This window comes from Amphiura filiformis, chromosome 10 (assembly GCF_039555335.1).
Source record: "Amphiura filiformis chromosome 10, Afil_fr2py, whole genome shotgun sequence".
In the NCBI taxonomy this organism is placed as follows: Eukaryota; Metazoa; Echinodermata; class Ophiuroidea; order Amphilepidida; family Amphiuridae; genus Amphiura; species Amphiura filiformis.
Genome location: NC_092637.1, coordinates 48,115,196 through 48,138,454, shown reverse-complemented (window position 1 = coordinate 48,138,454; position 23,259 = coordinate 48,115,196). Strand labels below are relative to the sequence as shown.

The 23,259-nt window shown below is 38.1% G+C and overlaps 1 protein-coding gene and 1 long non-coding RNA gene across 2 annotated transcripts; both read right to left on the bottom strand.

Moving 5' to 3' along the window:
- Window positions 1–3,228: 3,228 nt before the first annotated feature.
- Window positions 3,229–23,006, bottom strand: LOC140162972 (tRNA methyltransferase 10 homolog C-like). Its single transcript, XM_072186296.1, is given in 3 exon segments — window positions 3,229–5,835; window positions 18,052–18,507; window positions 22,953–23,006. Coding segments are annotated over 2 exon segments (1,767 nt in total). The 5' UTR covers window positions 18,269–18,507; window positions 22,953–23,006; the 3' UTR covers window positions 3,229–4,285.
- On the bottom strand, window positions 8,432–10,738 carry LOC140162973 (uncharacterized). Its single transcript, XR_011860386.1, has 3 exons — window positions 9,767–10,738; window positions 9,300–9,356; window positions 8,432–8,886 (listed from the first exon to the last, which is right to left on the bottom strand). It is a non-coding gene; the product is annotated as an uncharacterized lncRNA (long non-coding RNA).
- Window positions 23,007–23,259: the final 253 nt, after the last annotated feature.

The following is a 23,259-nucleotide window of genomic DNA, read 5'->3' as shown; positions in this document are numbered from 1 at the left end:
GGCCCAATTGTGGGAAAATTGTGCAACAACAAAATGCATGTTGGACCAAAGACGTCAGAGGCACCATGAGGTAATAAGGCTAATATATCCCGTATTTTGTCAAATAAACGCCCCCGGGGGCGTTACATTTTCCCAAAGGGGGCGTTTATTCAAGGTCAATTTTAGAATGATAATTCCTGTTAAAATCATTAGGTAAACTTAAAACTCACGCTAAAATGACGAACTATGAACTAGAAACACTGACTTCTGGTTCACTTCCAGATTTTCGCCAATTATTGACGCTATTATCAACCATGTGGACAACTTGGTAAGCTTACTACACAAGATAGCATGGAAATATCGGCATTTTTGAAACATCTTGGTTGAAAAAAGTGGTGGGGGTCGTTTATTTGAGGGGGGCGACTATTTGACGAAATACGGTGTTAGCCTGTATTAGCCTTATTAGTATTACCTCATGGTGTCACATTGAAGATGGAAGACAATTACATCAGAACATTACGGTTTATATTCACTTGCAATATAAAACATTTATTCATTCATTTGATTAATTTGGCTGCTAAGCAGGTGACTACAAGTCATCTGCAGTGCCGCCGATAAGGGGGGTTAAGGGGATGCGTTACCCCCGGGCCCTTAATGGGCCCATAAACATACCTTAATGGGCCCATAAAAGCAAAGAAAAAGACCTCAGGGGCCGTAATGGCTCTCGGCGGCACTGGTCATCAGGCAGTAAAAGTAAAAAGTTGTCAAAGTCGCACCAACAGGTTTTTTTTTTGGGGGGGGGAAGGCATTTATTAGGATGGCTATTCCAGTTGAAATCCAAACACTCTGGGCCCTATGACCTCATCATTAATCTTCAATGAAGGAAGTGTGAATTTCAAATGGGGCTACCAGAATGGGTGTTTACATTTGAAATTCACACTCCCTGTGTGGGAGATTAAGGGGGTACTATACCCCTGGCGAATTTTGTGCCTATTTTTGCATTTTTCTCAAAAATTATAGTGCATTGGTGACAATTAAGATATTTATATTATAGGGGCAAGGACTACAACTACTGAACTGAAAATTCAGCAACTCAAGGCAATTTATTGATTTTCCCTCTTTTTTGACTGTAACTCCACTGTTGTCTGCGCTGAAATAAATTTTCCAGTGCAGTAGTTGTAGTTCTTGCCCCTAATATACATATCTTACTTGTCATCAATGCTCTATAATTTTTGAGAAAAATGCAAAAATAGGCACAAAATTGGGTAGGTGTAGTACCCCTTAAGGTCATGTCTTCCATAGGGGGTGTATGGATTTCATCTGGAATAGCACATTAATACAATGGTGATTCTACTTTCTTATGGAACCCTTTCTGTCGGAGGGCCATCGTGCGCGTTTTCCGTTAAAGGTCAAATTATTAACGTACTGCGACCTTTGCAAAAATGACCGTCGCACTCTTGGGTATGCTTTTTACCTTTCCCATGGAAATTTTCGATTTTAAATGTATCGTATTATGTGTAGCCAATCATCTTGGGCAATTTACAAATAAGCTTGTATTGAAAATATCTTCACAATTCTCTACTTGATTCCCATTTTGTCTACTTTTGTTGTTAGAATTCGTGATTTTTTGCGTTTTTTTTATCTTCATATTTATTTTCGTTGCTAAGGACTTCTAACCAAGATATTTTCTGTCTTAACGCTTTAATCATTCTAATTTTTAGCCATACAAGTAATTTCAACCTTTATCTATCGATTAGTCTTTGTTCCAAATATTGAACTTAAAAATTTAAGTTGTTATAATGGTTTAAATTGGTTACCCAGATTCGGCCCATGCAGGAAAATTAAGTAAACAACTTCATAACAATACTGCGTGACTTGACACCATGAACGAGTACACGCTGCGACTTTGTTAAGCCCGAGCGCCCATTCATCTGCGTTCAGTGAAATACGCGCGCAGTTTAACACTGCTCGCATGAACTTTCTCAATGTTGTTGTCGCATGGCCTACTGAATACTGGTATTTTTCCGTCTTGTAAAATACCCTTTTCATCCCGGCAGGTTTTTGTCTTAACCAACCAAAAATCTTGATTTTTTTTATGAGGATAATAAGCCATGTTTCTAATCATATGCAAATTCCTGATTTATGAACTCGCACCAGTTTTAAAATATAGTAGTTTTTGTTACTATTTTATCTCAATTCATGACAAAAATTTGTATTTATGTGCCCATATCATATTCCTTGCAAAGCTACGGTATTTTTTGTGAACATATATGGAATGTTGAAAGCCTTTCTTATAGTTATTTATAAAATATATAGCTATTAGGAGTTGTAGAGAGAATTTTGGAAGCTTTTAAAACTGCAACCCAAACCAACAAATTTGAATTTTCGCTGTGTGCGTATTCATAGCGTACAGTTTAATAATAGCGCGTCAAAGTTGAATGGCCCTCCAACTGCTATCAACTGTTCGACAATTCACATCTGACACCCTTTCACTGTACACAATTACAGTTAAACAGTGCCCTCAGTACAAAGGTAACACACCATGACATTACATGTTATTGTTATAGAGGGAGCTCTACAGCTCTATCTTTTACCTGGCTATTCCATGGACGGTGTTGTCGGTATACCAATTTTCCAAGTCATAATTCACACATTAAAGCCATATTGTAACCAGTGTTGGAATTAAGCATTTTTTTATGCGTAGCAAAATTTGCTTTCATTACTTTTCTCTTGGTACAATAACATTCACATACTTCAGTGTGTAAAGTCTATGGCATAAAATGCTACTCAAAGTCCAAAATTATGTAGCAAAATAAAAAATTGTGTAGCATTTTGCTACGCGATACCAGCTATTTCCAACGCTGATTGTAACATTTCCATAAAAATAGATAAGTTTTTAATTTCCATAAAATGTTGGCTTTTACAGTCGGATATCTCCCCTTTTTAATTTTGAGCCGAACAACCAAGGTAAAGCATAGTAAATTGGAATTTACTAACAGCGCTGATATCGCCAATGCGTGTCACTCCGTCGGTTGTGCTATTGCACAATCCTTTGATGTGTGTATACAGTCCCGCATGCCATGTACATACTGTGTTATGATTTTAGCGTATACATTCAACTAATATTTCCATCATAATAATTAAAGGACGGTTCCTACGTTTTATTCAAAATCTCGGATTTTGACTACTGGAGTCCTGATTTTTGCATGATATGTTAGTTTATTTAAAATACAGTAGGCCTACATTATAATTGTGTAAAAATTAGATTTTTGAAAAAATACGGAGGATGTCAACCTTGGCAAATGTTACAATATGGCTTTAAGACGTAAAGTTTAAGTCCATGTTAAACTGCCAAAATAGCCAGTGGGGCAGGGGTAGCGTGAGCACAAAAAATCAAAGGGTCCAAATCCTGCAAAAACAACATTTAAGGGGTCCAATGAGAATTTAAGGAGTCCATCTGTCCGAAATTCATGCACTAGTAACAAACGCACGGCACATGCGCAAGCCGGTAAGTTCAACCTTGCTGAAGTGTTGGTTTTGAATCGCAAACAAAGCCGAATGCCAAAACGACTCCATGCAGAAAATCACTTCTTTTTATAAAACTAAGCAAATTACACCAATTACTTCATGAAATATAAACACCAAAGTTATATCTAACACATATGTCAAAAAGAAGCTGAAAATTCATCAGATAAGCGAGAAAGGATCGAAATTTGCTCACAATTTCGGTCAAAAATATTTTCGAAAAAAATCATATTTTTTTGGCCTAAAAGTTGGCCATAAAAAATTCCTGTACACCACAAATTGCATGATTTTGGTCCTCAAAAATTAACTGAGTAATCTTCATAGTGTTTTCAAGTCAATTTCCTGGGAGACGGAAAAACGGACATATAGAAAAAAAGATATTTAATTTTATTTAATTTTATCCACAAATTGACACCTGAGTCGGGGCATTGTAAACATGCCATATATGGCGAATATGTCTGTACACGCGTAGGGACCGAGTCTACAGCCAACTTGAAATTCACAGCTCGCGCATGCGCTGTGCGTTTGTTACTAGTTAACTTTGATCTGAAGAGCCGGGGGGGGGCAATTATGTTGCCAGAGCAAGGAGCCAGCAAAAGGCAAATTTGGCCCTGCCTTGTAGACACTGCTTGCAAGCAATACGCTGGCGAAGTTACGTAATTAATCGGATTAAGTACCATAGCAATATCAGTGCAGCGCGGTATATTCAAAAATTGTTTTCACCTATTTCTATGGTAGTTAATCCGATTATTACGTAACTTCGTCAGCGTATACTTTCCTTTCATTCCTCATCAAGTTTCCACTTCTTAGATACCTTAGCACGACTATATTTAGATCCACGATCATCATCTTGAGTATTCCACTCACGAGCACGCTTTTCGCGATTACTTTTTGATGCCCGATCATTACTTTCATCATCTTCCCATGTAAGTGAACGCTTAGCGTGACTGAAATTTGAGACACGACCCTCATTGTCTTCGCTTTCAAATCTAAGGGGGCGCCTGGTTTGACTGAAATTTGATGTACGATCAAAGGTCCTGCTTCGCTGCACACCAGATTGCCATTCCGGATCAAACTTTGACGCACTATTATCATCACCATGCGGACGATGACGTGCACGGCTGAAAGCATATGGATTTCTATCACCGGATGTATATAAATTACTCTTCGGAGATCTTTTCTGATGAGTATTTTTCGTGTGAGGGCGCTTTTTAAGGTTTGACAACAACCGTTCGTCACCCATTGTCCGTAACAGTACATCTTGCACATTTTTATTGTTCAAGTCGAACTTCAAGCCATCTTGCTTTCGCTGCGGGACACTCTTCTGCAGTGCCTTCCCCATATCGTTGTGAGTATTCAGCTCCACAAATATATTGGCCATCGAATCTAATGTCATGTTTTTGTGCGCGCCTTGACTCCAATGAAAATATGCATCGAGTGGTAAACGACAATGCGCTATGCCCAACTGCTTGGCTTGCGACAACGAAGCGCCAACTTCCTGACGGCCTTTGTCAACGAGAGCTCCAATCACGTATACTTTATTTGGATCATATGAGGTCATAATTTTGTCCGAATCTGGAGACATGTACAATAAATCTTCACGTGCGTAAACGTCCAACAAACTCTTCCGGTTGAAATCTACCATCAGATTGTCCATTTGATGCTTGTACAGTCTCTTCATTTCTCTTGCAATCAATCCATCATGATTATAATTCACCAAACGTATGAAGAACGGTTCATTCGCCATTGCGTTGACGGAATATAAGAGGCCAAACTGCGAGATGAGACTACGAATATCTTGCCACGTCATAAACTATTCATAGATACAATCAAAAACCAGCTGCGGGTTGAACTTCATTGCCGCTGACAAGCGCCATCCGCTCAGCTCGTCAAAATCTCTCCTTCCTATTCTTCTTTGCATCGTGTTCCACGTCTGATGTGGCTTTGCCTCCGATTCCGTTTCCAATTCCGCCAGTTTTTGTTGTCGCTTTTCAGCATTTTCTTTCTTTTTAAGTTCCTTCTTGAACAAATGTTGAAGATATCCTTTGCGTTTCTTCTTCGATAACTGAGCCAAGTATTCTAGTTTATCATCGTCGATGCTGGTAGGAATCGGAGATCCCTTTTCTCTCTGCATTTCCATAAATTCTCTAGCTTCCTGGAACTCCTCCTTCACTTTATCATTCCCATTCCTTTCTGATTCCTCTTCCACATTTGAGTTACCTTTGTCACCCTCTATTTTCTGCAATCCTTCATTCCTGCTCTCCTCCTCCAACGTTTCTTTCAGTTTTTCAGTTCTGTTCTCATCTTCTGGAAAAGTACAATAACCTCTTCCTGTGGAGATGAAAAACAAATAAAATTTGATCAAAGAAAGTCTAGTCCTGAATGTACAGTATGGGCAGTATGCAGTATCCTTCCAATTTGACCTAGCATAGTAAGTGGGCAGTGGACCCCCCCCCCCCTCCCCCTACTCTTTTAAATTTTGCCCCACCCTTTTTACAAGGCATCCTTTGTAATTCAATACCATACTGAAGAAATGCTGCAAATAACTAAAAAACAGCTTTACCTTGCTAGGGCACACCCACAGCAACCGCATGAACATGAACATTGAGCATGTGCGTGTACATGTAACTCAAGTGTTAAAGCATGACAGCATAGCTGGTTAACTGTTGAAATGTCACTTGATCTTCCCGTTTCTTTTTAACCTCTACCACGGTAGAGGCATGTGGGCAGGGTTATAGCTAGACAACTTATAGTGCCGGATGAAATTGATATGAAATGGTAAAAAAAATTGAAATTTTGATAAGAATTGCTCATTTTTATACTGATTGTGCATTGAGACTGGAGTGCCCTCAGTGCTGGGTATTTGGAAATTAAGAGTGCCGGGCGGGTCCGCCTGCCACCACCGCCCAGCGTAGCTACAACCCTGCATGTGGCATCACTACAATAAAGGCACCACTTATAATCATGAGGTAGCTTCAGGTTGAGGGTCTGAATCCCAATGCAGCATCAAAAAAAATTTTGCACTTGGACAAGATGCTTTGCCTTAAATCAGTTCATTGGGGAGCTATAACTACAACTGTGTTAGGCTCCGCCTTAAGGGCTGGGGTATGAACGTTTGGACAGTATTTATTGTGGGACATTAGAGCACATCAGACATATCGAATTGCATTCTGAATACTGAAGAATGTCCTTCTGATATCAAATAATTTTGATTTTTTTGAAATTCGCAATTTAATACACATTTTATGGCAAATCATTAAAAATTGATATTTTTGATATTTAACAGTACTCGAAGTAAACTTTATAAATCTGATGATTTATATTTGAAGTGTATGTAGGTGGGATGAAAAGCCGACGATCAATTGAAAAATTTGACCTTTCGTATTGAAGATATGGATTTTTTTCCCAAAACACCCAAAAAAATTAGGGCTTTTTGGGAAAAAAATCCATATCTTCAATATTAACCCTAACCCTACTTGAAGTATTTTGGCATTAAAATGCATGTAAAACTGAATCTCACTAAAGCTCACTAAAAAGTTGTCTTAAAATATTCAGAGAACTAAAACTCACTATATCTCACTGTGAGATTTAGTGAGCTTTAGTATTTACAGCCATATAGTATGTGCAGTATATTTAGTATGTTGACTTCAAGACTCACTAAATCTCTCTGGAATTTTAGCCAGTTTGCTACTGAATCTCACTAAAACTCACTCTTAACATATGATAGGCACAAACTGAATCTCACTAAATCTCCATGACATTACCCATAGTTAACATCTAAATCTCACTAGAGCTCACTATCATCGTGCAAAGTATGCAACCAAATCTCACTAAAGCTCACTATCAATCTCTATGTAGAGTTTGTAACTGAAGCTCACTATTCCTCACTGACAGTTTATACAGTTTGAACCTGAAGCTCACTATTCCTCACTGACAGTTTATACAGTTTGAACCTGAAGCTCACTATTCCTCACTGACAGTTTATACAGTTTGAACCTGAATCTCACTATATCTCACTATCATTAAGAAGAGTTTGCAACTGAAGCTCACTATATCTCACTATCATTATGTAAAAGTTTGCAAGTCTCACTATATTTGACTAACAGAGATTCTATCATAATATCTTGCTGAAGTATCAGAATATTTGTGCTTTTGTCATCAAAATACTTTAATTTTACTCATAAGCTGCTAACTTTTGCCTAATTGAGAATTATCTGTCTAAATGTTAGTAAAATCAAGTGCTTCTTTCAAAGTGCTGCTGTACTTCTGTAAATACTTTTTTGAGTAAAATATTGTAATGTTGTATAAGCTGCCATACTTTGTATAATGGGAAAAGGGGGCATGTATGCAGTGTAGGTCCTTTACATGTATTTGGTGGCTCAGATATGCAAACTGAAATAGGAAACATCGTTTGCATGGTAGAAATTTATCCCTATATCATCACAGACACCACATGTTTTTTTTTCTCATTTTTTTTTAAATTTATTTTATTTATTTATTTATTTATTTATTTATTTATTTATTTATTTATTTATTTATTTATTTATTTATTTAATAATTTACCTTTTGCTCCAAGGAAGTAACAACAAAATTGTAGGCCCAGTTTGAGCAAGATTGAGCTGAAATTTAAGCACGGGCATCTTGCAGCAAGGTAGACGTTTTGCTGCAAGTAAGCAAAAACTAGCATTACGCGGATCGAAACTAAAGCCACCCCACACTCCACATAAATGTGTATAAATAACAAAGGGAAAATACATTTATGCAAATAAGCTCATTAATATATTCATAAATATGTAAATAACATGACACAAAACTATACAGCACATCAGGCCACCATATCTAATCACTAAACCAGACACATCAAGACTTTATTTTTTAACTTTTTTAATTTATTTATTTATTTATTTATTTATTTATTTATTTATTTATTTATTTATTTACTTTTTAAAGTAAAAATATGTTGAGTGGATTTAAGAATATCCAAATAAGCTCATTAATATTTAAAAAATAAATGATGTAGGCCCATTAAAAGATTGAGCTGAAATTTAAGCAAGGGCATCTTGCTGCAAGGTAGACGTTTTGCTGCAAGGAAGTAAAAATTAAAACTATGCGGTTCTTAATTAAGGTGGCCTTAATGAAAATGTAGACTAAATATGCAAATAAGCTCATTAATATTTTTTTTTTAATATCTTTGCCCCGTAAAGATTGAGCTGAAATTTAAGCAAGGGCATCTTGTAGCAAGGTAGACGTTTTGCTGCAAGGAAGTAAAAAATAAGAAATGATGTAGGCCCAGTAAAAGATTGAGCTGAAATTTAAGCACGGGCATCTTGCAGCAAGGTAGACGTTTTGCTGCAAGGAAGATCCAGTCCAAACTGATTCATCCTGTTGGAAAAGAAAGAAAAAAAATAAGTTATAATACCATTCATAAAAAAAGTATTTCAAGCTTCAGACAATTTTTAAACTTTATTTTTTCCAACAATTTCTAATATTGTAGAGTTTTTTTAAAGCCACAATGTACGATCTTATGAAATTGGTTCAAATCTGATTTTTTGAAATATTTACGACATACTGTCATAATTCTTGAATTATAACATTATGTCCTCCTGTAGAACTGTGTGTTAAATGGCCAAAATAACCAGCAGGGTTTCTTTCACTTTACCTTGTTATTTTCAGCTCAAAATGGACAGAAACCCTTCCCGATAATTATTACTAGTATTATTTCAGCATTTTGAGTGTATAATTAATAACAAATTTAAAATTTGATGCAAATCGCACATTAAGGTTTTAACACTTACTTTGTTATTCAGTTCTTCTAGTTTTCATCTGGCTGGACACGGACATTGCCATGGAAGCTGCAAATTAAAATAAAAGAATGCAATATTAATTTCTTTATGAAATTAAAACAGATTATAAAAAAATGTTAAACACACTGCATTAAGTAAATACAGCCTTTGCATCGTGGCTTGAGATTGGAAATCCAATTTCCTTTTTCACAAGTAAAATTGTACAATTGTGTTTGGGGGTGACCTTCTCTCCTTTCTCCTTTTCCTTGCTATTTACTACCATTTCTTTCTTTGTTTTATCAAAGCTATCTAGGCCAGCATGCATCTTATTAGCCTACACTGGCTATCTAGGCTTGTGTATTTTGATTGTATGAGCTTGGAACTGTCCATGGACTAGCATGTGTCCCTCACAGAACAACCTGGGTAAATAAACAAACAACAAACAAAGAAAAAGAGGAACAGCACATGTATACATTTACCTGTCATAGCATTCCGGGTTCTTGTTGACTCTGCAGAAGTGCGTCCCACATCTTCTGCAACCCCACTTGGTCCTGATAGGCTTTCCCAGCCTCCCACCACATACCCTTCCTGCCCGATGGCACGCCACACATTGCTGGGGATTGTCTTTAACACCAAGCAACTTCTCCAAGTAGTGTCCTCCTCGTTCACTCTTCCCACTCTACGCACATTGACATTCTGGCGGAAAGCGGGGTTGGTTGCATTTTCCCTTGAGCATAGCCATCAATCAGTCCCTCTGCGATGCTGTAGACAAAGTCCAAGTGACTAAGAGGACTGCGCCTGGGCGCTTTGTGACAGATAAAGGCATTCACCCGGCTGATGTCCACAAGGAAGAATAAGAGCTGCTTCCACCAGATCTGACTTTTCCGGGTACAGGTGTGGTAGGCCCGGAACTGGTCAGATCTGTCGACACCACCCATGTTTGCGATGTAATCAAGCACTTGACGGGGCGCTGGTACTGTGTGGTCATCTTTCCTTTCGACACCGTCGATGGAGAACCGCCTTCTGACGGTGTCGGTTTGCTTGTCTCGATATGCCTGGTGTCCAGTAGACAAGATCGTCAGTATCTTCGTATCTCGCCACATGCAGTAGGTCAAGTCGGCCATCTGTCGAAAGTACATTGTACCACGGGGCGTTTTGTTCATTTCCTTGATGGATTTAGCTTTCCTGTTAGTGTTTTTCGTAACATCAGTCGATAACTGCTCTGGTAGTTCTTTCCTATTTGACATAATGGCCCCTGTGATGTATGTCTTCCTGGTCAGCAGTTTCCTTGCCAGGTCTACGGATGTGTACAGCCTATCACAGAATATATGATGGAATTTGCCGAAGACCGGTCGAATGACACTCTTGCTGATGTTGTACATCGTGGATTTATGTTGTGGATGAACCATAAAGTTCAACATATACGCCGTGCCACTGTCACAAAGGGCATATATTTTGTAGCCCGATCGAATTGGTTTGGATGGCATGAAAAACTTCTTCACCACTCCAGTAAATCCTTTGTAACGTACCATGGCCTCATCTATTGCCAAATTTCTTCCTGGCTGGTAGTTGTCGTTGCAGTTTTCCAGTATCTTGTCCCACACCTCTTGAAGAGGGTACAGCGGATGTTTTTGCGTGTGGTTGTAGTAGTACTGCTTCTCCTCGTTGCTGACTCGGCGCCAGTTGTCTGGATTGTCAGCCGGGTCGGAGCATTGGAGGTATCTAGATACATTGTAAAACCGGTCGCGTCGCATGGTTTGGGATATGACGATGTTTCTAAGTCCCGCCTTCGTTGACCAGTAGTGGTGTATAGCATTGATCCTAACCACGCCCATGAGCAGAAAGATGCCAAAGAACGCCTTGATCTCTTCTAGGTTGGTCGATGGTAGGCCAGCGCAAGGAGGGCTACATTGGTCCACATCACGATCTTCACGGAGGATGGTCAAAGTGAAAAATCTCAGAAATATGTCCACTGGTTCCATGTCGGTAGCATTAAAGGCTGGGCCCGTCTCACCTCCTCTGAACTCGTTGAAACGGAGTGTTGTCTTCTTCCGCGTCCAACCATATCTGTCAGGGACATGATGCCTATCGTCGATGCCGGGTGGATCCGGATCGTCATCTGAATTGGGTTGACGGAAATTTATGGGGCGCTGTCTTCTTCGATCCCGGATTTCTGGCTCTTCGTCTTCACTAGAAGACTCGTCCTCTTCAGATGAAGAAGAATCCAGGTTGTGGAATTCATGATCACCACCATCATCATCATCATCATCATCATCATCATCATCATTACCATCATCTTCAGAAACGCCATCATCAGATCCGCTGCCATCTTCATCGCCACCTCTATGATCTGAGGAATGATGATCACTGTCCCCGCTGCTATCACCATCACCACTGCTGTCTTCTTCATGTTCATCGCCGCTCTGTTCAGAGGGACCGTGCTCGCTGTTGTCTTCTGCAAAATGAAATAAGAAAAGAAGACAATTATTTTTGTATCGAAACAGATTAACTGTTAGTTTGGTTTTTAAAACTTGTGACATCATTAGAGCGGTCATTAGATATACTTTTAAAAAGCATTATGCCACCATCAAAATGAACTTCACATTATTTGCCTCACTAATGTGGCCGTTTCCACCAAATTTGTATCACTATATGCCTTTCCAGTTCCATGAAATTGCACTTGCAAGCTTGGGCGGATGGAATGACGGACGACGGATGGACAGCCATGAAACATATTACCTCCAGTGGAGGCATATAAAGTAAAATTACCCCATTTGCACATGTATGTATATTAATAGGCCTACATTTACCTGCAACAGCATTCTGGGTTCTTTCTGCACGTTTGTCTTCTCTGTTCTCAGAGGGTCCACCGCCATCATCATCATCATCATCATCATCATCATCATCATCATTGTTGCTAGCTCCACCTTCACGTTCATCGCCACTGCCGTTTTCTGTCAAATTAAATTTTAAAAATCAATTAGATTTAAAAATAAAAATTAAATAAAAAAAGAATACAATTTTTTTTCTTCTTGAAACAGATTATGGCCAGGTTTTAAAAATGTGTCACACTTTTACAGATACATATCAGCAGCATTAGGTAAACAAGGAAACTTATGCATATTATATGCAACTAGGCCTACATACCTTCGTCATCATCATCATCATCATCGTCGTCTCCATATTCATATTGGGAGTCATACTCCTCCTCTGGTTCACTAGACACCAATTCCAGCAGGGCCTCGCCATCCTCCTGGGCTAGATAGTATCTGTCCTCCTGGGCTAGGAAGTCGTGCAGCGATATTGATGATACCGACTTCTTGGGTGCCCTGGTTGGAGCAGAAGTAGCACCTGATGTACTGGCTGACTTCTTAGCCGGCTTCTTGGGTGGAGCAGCAGGTGCCCTGGTTGGAGCAGAAGTAGCACCTGATGTACTGGCTGACTTCTTAGCCGGCTTCTTGGGTGGAGCAGCAGTAGCACTTGATGTACTAGAACCAGCACCAGCATTATCACCTCCTTGACGCTTTCTCTTTTTCTGGTTCTCTTTATCCGCCATATTTCTCTCTGTTCTTCCTCCTAGTACTGATTGGAGAAAATTTTCTCCTTCAACTGACTCTATATCTAATTGCAGTGCCTGAAGTTCCCTGGCAGACATCACTTATTTGCAGGGGTGAGTGTCAGGGTGAATATCAAAATCACTACACTGAATCAAAACTAGCTTCTGTACACAAATTGCTTGTCAGTACTAACACTAAGAAGATCTCAGTGAAAGTGGGAAGAGGCAGCAAAGTTTTGGCCTTTTATAGATAACTATTACATAATACTTTCCCGCTTCGCAGTCACATGTCAAAAATCATAAATGTGATTGGCCACAAATGTACATAAATATGCATATTGTATCATATTACATAACTTTATGCTAAGCATGCTAGATACTAATCATCTATTGGTCAATAGTTCCCGCTTCTTCTGTCACATTATGTACCACATGGCAACATTTCCGCTTTTTTAGTGTTTCTACTCAAATACAATGTTTTTGTATGTAATTAATTAAAAGGAAATAATAGATTGCACATTTACAATATAATACTTACCTGAAAAAGAATAAACCATTCCAAACCAGAGAAGATATTTACATCTTGTACTTGAACTGATGAACTTGCCCTTCCCTACATTTAGTTTTGTTTTTAATATGCAGAAGGCCAAACAACCTATTATGATAACACAGTCTCAATTGTTGTCCACAAAACATTCAAAGGTCATTATGATTTAAAATTAATGGGGTTGAGAATTGTAACCTTACAGATCATGAACATGTCATTGAAGTCTATTAATTGAAACCAGTGAGGGTAACTAGACATTTTCATCTGGGGGCATGGAGGAGGGGCAGAAACTACATATCCTCAAATGAAAGAGCCCCCTGTCCACCCCCCCCCCCACCCCGTTTACCCCAGCGAGGCCAACTGGTATTATCAATATTGTAATTGACACCTAATATGGTCAGAGCTTATGGCACCATAATAATAATATTCATAAGAACCAATATCCTTGTTTGTTAGACATATCACAGATTTTGATCTTATAAAAAAAAGTACAACATTTATAATTTTAGTAGCTAAATTCAACTTTGAAAATAAAAATATAACATTTCCTAGAAACAAATCACTTTCTTTGCTATTTTTAGCCTATTATGTAATATGATCATCAAAATCTGGCTTATTGGCGGGAAAATTGTCCAATAGAATTGCAGGATATACCATGTGACTTGAAAATATACCTATGGCGGAGCGGTCTTTAATTTTGTACTTCATTTTGTAACATTTTCTAGAAACACATCAATTTTTTTATTGTTAATTATGTAATATGATCATCCAAATTTGGCATATGGCGGGAAAATTGTCCAATAGAATTGCAGAATACATCATGTGACTCGAAAATGTCCATATGGCGGGAAGAAAATGCCTATATATATAATGGAATGGATAGAATCAAATCATTTCAACAAAATCATTTCAACATGTCAGACAGCGAGGAGATGGACATGGAAATGTATTCTCTTCCCCAGAGATTGCAGATCCCGGCAACAGTGCCTGCAGCCCATCCCAGCCATGTCTTCCGAAAAATACCGGAAAAGGGTATATATGGCCAGACTAGGGAACGGAGATGTGGGTTCTGCAAATCTCTGGGCAAATATAGAGTTTCAGTACATGGTTGCGTACCATGTAGACTCTACTTATGTAGGCGACACCACAAGTCGTGGCATGAGTATTTGAGAAAGATGGAGGGTTATTTGTATTAGTTTTGTTTAGTTTCTGTTTTTGAAAAAGCTACAAAAAAACAAAAAAAACTACAAAAAAAAAAAAAATACAAAAAAACTACAAAAAAAACTACAAAAAAACACAAAAAAAAACACTCCCCCCTTCAGCCTTTTGAATTTTTAAGAGCTTTGGATTTTAGTATCTTTGCTCTCAAGCCACGTAGGCTGACAGTAAAAATGTTTACTCTATAATTGGGAGCAGTTAGATTATAATTGTCTCCCTTTAGTGGTAAACAAACATAAAATAATTGAGCTTTAGGTTTTTCATTATTACTACAAGAAAACAAACAAACAAATAATTCTATTACATGAGGAAGTCCTGCAGCTTATTATTTCACTGACATTACAGTAGGCCTACATACTAACTATAACTAGTTGTGCTGTGGTTCAACAGCTAGACATTACAGTAGAATATTTATGACTCTAGTTCCGCTGTGGTTTATCAGCAACACATTACAGTAGAACATATGACCCCAAGTTGCACTGTGGCTTATCAGCTAGACAATACAGTATAACATATGATCCTAGTTGAGCTGTGGTTTATCAGCTAGACATTACAGTATAATAATTATATGTGACCCAAACTGTGCTGTGGCTTATCAGCTAGACAATACAGTATAATATATATGACCCTAGTTGTGCTGTGGTTTATCAGCGACACATTACAGTAGAACATATATGACCCAAGTTGTGTTGTGGCTTATCAGCTAGGCAATACAGTATAATATAAATGACCCTACATGTAGTTGAACAGTAGTTTATCAGCTAGACATTATGGTATAATATATATGACCCAAGTTGCGCTGTGGCTTATCAGCTAGTCAATACAGTATATTATAAATATGACCCCAGTTGCGCCGTGGTATATCAGCTAGACAATACAGTATAATTTGATCTTAGTTATATACTAGGATAAATGTAGTTGCACATTGGCTTATCTGCTCAGCATTATGGTAGAATATATGTAAATGCATATGATAATGCCCAATTGAATCACTATATCACTAATATTGTACAGTTTGCACCTGAATCACCACTGAAAATTGTGAAATTGCAGCTCCAAACCTCACTATATCTCTGTATCTTTATATCCAGTCTGTTACTGAATCTCACTAAATCTCACTAATATTACACAACTGAATCTCACTAAATCTCACTAATATTGTTCAGTTTGCAACTGAATCACCACTGATAATTTTGAAAGAATTGCAGCACTAAACCTCACTATATCTCTCTATCTTTATATCCAGTCTGCTACTGAATCTCACTAAATCTCACTCTTAAAAAAATGTTATTACACAACTGAATCTCACTAAATCTCACTATTCTTTTAACCTATTTACAACAGAAGCACTGAAGCTCACTGAAGCTCACTTTTAACAAATTATAGTTAGATACCAAAACTCACAATATCTCAGTGTATAAATTGTGTGCACTTTACTATATCTCACTAAATCTCACTGTACAAATTGACTGTTCACAACTAAAGCTCACTAAAGCTCACTATTTTGTTCTATGTGTCATGAAAACCAAACCTCACTAAAGCTCACTTTTTTAATGATAGTGAGCTTTAGTGAGTCCTAGTTGGGTTAGTTAAAGGTCAAAATTTTCAATTGAGCGTCGGCTTTTTTCCTCCCAGCTACATACACTTTAAGAATATATCATTAGATTTATAAAATTTACTTGAGGACTGTTATATATCAAAAATTTGAAAAATATCATTTTTTATAATTTGTCATAAAATTTGTATTATATTGTGATTTTTAAAAAATGAAAATTATTTGATATCAGATATACATGCTTCGTATTCAGAATGCAATTCGATACGTCTGAGGTGCTCTCTTGTCCCCTAAAAATACTGTTGATACGCTCAAAACGCTCATTCCAGATCCCTTAATGAGACAAAGTAATCCTAATGTATCTCAGTGGCCACAAAATTATTGAAGTGTGCTAGTATACAAATATTAAATGTCTAAAAGGTGTGATGGTCAAAATATCATAATCACAAGGTGAAAGATGGGTTGTTTCATTCCACAAGCCGAAAGTGGAATGGAACAATACATCTTTCACCTAGTGACTATATTTCGACCAATTACACAAATTTAAGACAGTTGATATTTGTTTTATATCACTCACACATAAATCCTATTACTTAACTAGAATTACACGGTTCATAATTAAGGTGGCCCCCACAACAAAGGTTGGAAAATATAAAGAATACTATCACAAGACCAAGTTTGATATAAAATTGGATGGATTAAGCATGATACCTGAATTTATCGGTCAAGCTAGAGTTTTCAAATATCATGCGAGACTAAGTCTTATTTTAAGGTAGGAATTTTTCTCTTTCATCAAAATAACACCATGTTTTGCTGTGACATGACATACTTCATATTTTGGGGTCCATCCCATAACTAAATGGGCAAGTCTAGGAGTCAAGGCACAGAAAGGCTGATGGTAAATATGACAATCAACCAATGAACTGTCTAGAATTTAATGTATGAGTGATATAATTCCTGATATAGCTGATATTAATTTTGTGTACATCCATATCAAAAGGATGCACTTGTTGGCTGCTACATGTGTCTCTTTTTACATGATACCTCGGGCGTAAATACCAGACTGAGACTCATCTCAAGTGGAGGTCATTTCAAACCATCCCCAAGACACATGGTTTAGGAATGTTCTCTGTATTCCTAAACCACATGACTTTGTGATGAACTTGAGATGAGTCTGGTATTTATTCCTAGCTATTATGTAGGAAGAAATACATGTAGCAGCTGCTAACAAGTGCATCCTTTTGATATGGAGATGTACACATTTGTTGTGTGAATGCAAGAAAGTCATATGCAATGGCTGCCTCATGTTAGAATTTAAAATTTCATTTGCAGAGGAATCCAAAAACAGACAAATATATATCTCAAGAGGCATTGGGTTTGAGGTTGTTCATCATGTGAACGGGTTTGAGGTTGTTCATCATGTGAATAAACCTTGCTCATGGAACATCTCAAACCCAATGACCCGGGGGAGTCACTCCCATTGTGGCATGTACACCATCCGCGATAATCAACTTTTGAAAAGCACCCTAAACAAGGATTTAACCCTTGGCTAAAACGATACCCTAAACACGGATTTTTCTTCCTTGCATCAAATTTCATACCCTAAATTTCATTTCAGCGTATAAGCAATTGCAATTTTGCTACCCTTTTTTTTATTTTTTCATGTTTTTGACACCCTAAACACGTTACACGCGTATCGTGCCTACCCACGAAAAACTACCCTTTTTACGCGTTTTCATTATCGCGGATGGTGTACAGGCCACAATGGGAGTGACCCCCCCGGGCCCAATGATGCCTTATCAGTGTGACAAATTTTAAAGGACAAAAAGCAGCTATTGAACATATGACGTTCTTGCATTCATGTGATGATTTATCATCATCCACTCACCTCCAGCAGCTATTCTTGTCCAATAGTTAACACATCCTGCTGGAAAAGTACACATAGAACCAACTGAAATGTTGTGATTCTGGGAGACCAAACCACTCCATGAATATTGTCCTACTTTTTGACAACTACAACATTGATTTGTTGAGGTAGAGTAACTCCTTCCCATCGGTGCATCAGAAGCGCCCACCAAAGTTCTCTGCACACATTGTGGTAGCATATGTGCACCCTCTAATAACGATAACCTTGAAACTGTCCGATTTGTGTAACTTAGTTGAAAGGTATTGAACACTGATGAACTTGAAAGTGTTCTATGTTGGTAAAGGATACAAGAGCATGTGTTGTCCAATTGTCTGAAACTGCGCCAGCTTGATCTTGCTAGGGGGCACACCCATAGCAACCGTTGTGTAAACATGATGATACGTTTATCTTTTCTGTTCTGTCTTCATTCAGAAGAATCTGCAAAATACAAAAATAGGAAATATTTTACACTGTTCATAAATGCGCGTTTTCAAATGGCTTGCATGATTCGCATAAACAACATTAAATTGCCTGCTTCTTAATGTGATGATTTTGATAAATAAAAAACACAGGAAAATCTTACTGCTATATGTGACCAGTACACTAGCAGTGGTGGTCTTTTCAAATCATAAGCTCATATGTATTGTATGAATTCAACTCTGTGTTGTCAGTAGCTCAATCAATTCTATACACAATGAGAGAATGCAAGCTTCTGGTCAATAGGATGACTCTTTTCATTAAATGGAATGGAAAGATATCTCTAGAGGTGATTTTTTTTTACTAATTCAGTTTAAGGGGGTACTACACCCCTCGAAAAATTTGTGTCTATTTTTGCATTTTCTCAAAACTAATAACACAGTGGTAACAAAAGTTATGTATATTATAGGGCAAGGAATCAATTACTACACTGGAATTTCAGTGACCCAAGACAAGCGGGTTATGATCAGAAATAAGGTACCGCTAGGATGTACCTCGTTTTCTATCATATGAACTGAACCGCTTGTCTTGATTCACTGAAATTTCAGTGTAGTAATGGGATTCCTTGCCCCAATAATATACACAACTTTTGTTACCAGTGTGTAATAATTTTTTGAGAAAAATGCTAAATTAGTCACAAATTTACCACATGGGTGTAGTACCCCCTTAATTGATGTTGCGTTTTACATTTTCATGTGATCCCGTCTGACAGTGATGATATGCCCTACTACATGTAGCCCTAGAACTCTGGCCATAAGTATCCGTTTTTACTTCTACCCGGGCCAGAGGCACTTCCATTGAAAAATTTGTTGTGCATGCTTGAACGATCCAGTACAAAAGTTTAAAACATATTTCAATGCTTGATCGAACCAAAATACAAATGTGTCTCAGGTCGCTAATAAACATGATAAAACCCACTTGAGAACACACAATTGCCGGTCATTTCTAAAGATGCATATTTAAATACTCTTGCATCGCTTTTGCATCGCACGCATGTTCAGTGTACTAAATCGCCGTCGTATTTGCATGCTGAGCATGCGCATGATTCGCTGTTTCAAAAGCGACACGTAGGCCTATATTTGACACCCTCTGTCCGTCAACATAACTTGTGCAGTTGTAAACGATAATTAGTTCGCAACGCAAACTTCAAAAACCGGGCAAAACAGACACGTCATTTATCGGTATGACATTTTCGTATTGGCGCTGCCCCGTTGTGCAGAGCTACTACAGTATGGGTTCCCTGAAATCCCTGTACTAAACGATAATGATTCAGTCTGCTGATATCTGATGAGTATAAACACAGCCTTAATGCTCTGCGTGCTAGCCATGCGCTTCAATGGAAAAAGTTCAAGTTTTGAAATATTTTCTCATAATATCAAGAGCTATCTTAATAACTACTGAATCAATACTAGGCTTGTTTGTACTCATTTTAATGCATTTTCATGCTGATTCCAAATATGGTCATGAAAATTTACATTTCTGAAATTTTGAATTTCTAAAATTTTTTGAAACTTGTCGTCTGCAGTCGACACCAGCGTGGAGAGAGTTAACATGTTTAAACAATGACTAATATAATTTACATAAAGTATTATTCAGATTTCCTTTTACAAATTAGGCGTACTGCTAGCCGCCCAGCGCATATTATTTTGCACATGGTCCAATGCTTAACGTCGCGCACGTACATGCGTACATAATACGCGATGGTTAATTTGTAAAAGGAAATCTGAATAATACTTTAGGCACAAAAGGCCGTGTTCATGTACAATTACTCATCCAAACATGGCAGAGTAGGGCCCGGATGTCTTATCTTCACGATGTTAATAATTTTGTCAACAAGGAAGGAGTCTAAGTAAGAGATACGAAAAGCTAACGTCTAATGTGCCCGGGCACTTGACTCGGCGATCCTGACTTTTAGACCACCCGAGCTCTATAAGATACAAATTTATCATATTAAACTTTCGCAACAAGGTTAAACAGGTTTTCAACTGTACAAACATACCTTTTATTCCATCGAACAAGCTTTATTTTGTTCCAAAATTCATGTTTTTATAACTATTTTTAACGTAAAAGAGCTGGTAACAAAACCGGTGATGCCAGCTCGGAAGTTTTCGCATAGCACAAGCGCTTGATGTACGCTCGTTTTGACGGTAATTTACGCAAGCATATCATGCAATTTCAAGCGTGTTTGACATCGTTTATGCGTGACGCAATTCTGCATTTATTCAAGATGGCGAATTTCTCGAAAAACGTGATGTATTTTACCCCGTAATTTCCCTCATTACTCAAAGCCCTGCCGTCTTTCACAATATTTCAGCTTCTTGGATATCATCGGAAACATAGATTAGTAATATTAGGTAGGTCACTGTATTTTTTAAGATTTTTAGATGACTTTTACGATGAAAAAATTGATGTTTTAAGCTTCTTTTCAAAAATTGGTTTTAGCTTGTTAAAAAACGGGTAAAAATCGTTTTTAGCTTGTTGGATATTTTTGCTTAATAGTTTAAAGCTTGACTCCTTAGATGAAACTTTTAGTTTAAGCTTGAATGTTAGAATATTAAACATGGATGAAATAGTAATATTTGAGCCCTATATAGCACGGGTGGTCTAAAAGTCAGGATCCAGGGCTGTCAACTCTCACGCATTGGGTCACTTTCTCACGCCAAGGTAAATCTCAGGCCTAGGTTAAAAGCTGGAAAATGATGAGTAAAATCTCAGGCATCGATCATCATTAAAAAAAAAAATTGTTGCTCCTACCCCCCTTTTCACATTCTCGGCGCCATGGCTCAAATAATCATGGTACAAAATGAACATTGGAGTCAGCAAATCCCGGTACGCCTCTGTCTCACGCCAAGCAATTCCAACAAGTTGACAGCCCTGCAGGATCGCCCCAGTTGTAGTAACTACAAATTTCGAACGTTTGAGGACTTCCTTCCTTCCTTCCTTCCATATACGTGCTTACCTCAAATGGCTGAGTATCAACGCACGGGCTTTACGTGCACAGTTTACCTATGCACGATCCTGGAACCTAGGATTGATTGCAGATATCAGAACCGGGGATGGTCCCCCTTCTCTTTTCGAATAGCTCCGACACTTAACGTGCACAGGGTTTGACTCTTCGTGTACACGGGACCAACGGCTTTACGTGACTTCCGAATCACGGACGAAGCACATACACTACCTATATCTGCACGTGATAAGTAGTGTATGGGGGCGAGAAGAAATTCTTCAATTAAATTCTGAAATTAAATTTCTGAACTGAATTGAAGGATTCCTGACCATATAGGAACTTTTTGGGAGGGAAGAGAATTTTCACCTAAGGCAAGCCCAAGGCTCGAACCCTCGTCGATCGTATCTCCCGGCCGGCAGCGCAACGCCTTAACCACTCGGCCATCTCGTCTTGACCACAACTTGTTCTCAAGTTGTAGAAGGTGCCATAGGGTGTCTACAGTGTTAATTATTTTCATTATAAATGTCGCAAAATATTAATATTGACAATAATTAACAACCTGTTTCACCTCTCCATATATTCATACATTGCTCACCTGTGTTTTCATATCATATTTTGTGGTGAAAAATGATTACAAATGTGTAATTTGCAATCATTTTTGGAGCAACGATTTCTTCGTACCGACGGCTAAGTGTGTATTGTAAATACACATTAAACACATACACACACATACACAGCACCTGTTGGAACTCCCCGTCGGACCGGGGAGTTTCAATTATTGGAACTGGGATCGCCCTGGCCTTGTCTTGACTCGATCATGATGTAGGTATACTAGGTGAATTCAAATTTGCCATCAAACTTCATCATTTTATATATCAAATTAAAGCCCTTGAGTAAACAAAGCCAAAACTGAAAACCTTTTTTTCATAGCACTTTCCGTAGCAAAGTTACATCTTGTCAAAGATTGACTTTCATCAAACAATGTCAAAAAGATTCAGCTAGCAAAATTCCCCAAAACGGCATTTCGGGGTGTTTCTAGATCTTAGTCTCATTATGATACTGATAGCAGCTTTTTTAATGGAACTGCTATCAAAATCCTCTAAAATTCCATGTGCGAGTGACTTATCACCATAAAAAATCATTTGGGTCAAGTGAAGTATAGAAAACATATTTATGTAGGTTTCTTTCTTCGGGCACAAGTTTTAAATTTCTATGTAAAAATGCATTTGACATTGTCGGCGAATTTGGCTGACTAGCAAATGTGTTTGCCTGGCATACCTACATGATGTGAGTCAGATCTTCTCTGATTCTGAAGTTATGTCATGAAGGAATCGTACATGAAATGGCTTTAGAATTGGACAAAGATCGTTACAGTATGGCGTTACCTTTTAATTTACTTAAAAACACGTTAACTTAGGTTGTACTAGATATATAGATTAACTGCAGACATTCACATTACCTGTACGTGCAATGCATGTGTAGACCCAATGTAAGCTGACATTAAAAATGCTTCCTGTTTGGTAGGAGCACCACCATCTGGAAGCGCCACTCATTACTGACTCATTACACCATTACACTGGCATGGCGCCACCATTAACAAAATAGTCGACCGACGACTGCATGCAGAACCGTCGGATAACGCTTTTCAATGGGAAATGAACTTTGCTTGCATGTCCTTTGTTGTTTTTAAAAGTTTTACCTCAGGTTTTACTGTACAAAAGAATATCGAACCCCCGGGACCCCCAGCCGGGACCGAACCTAATTTT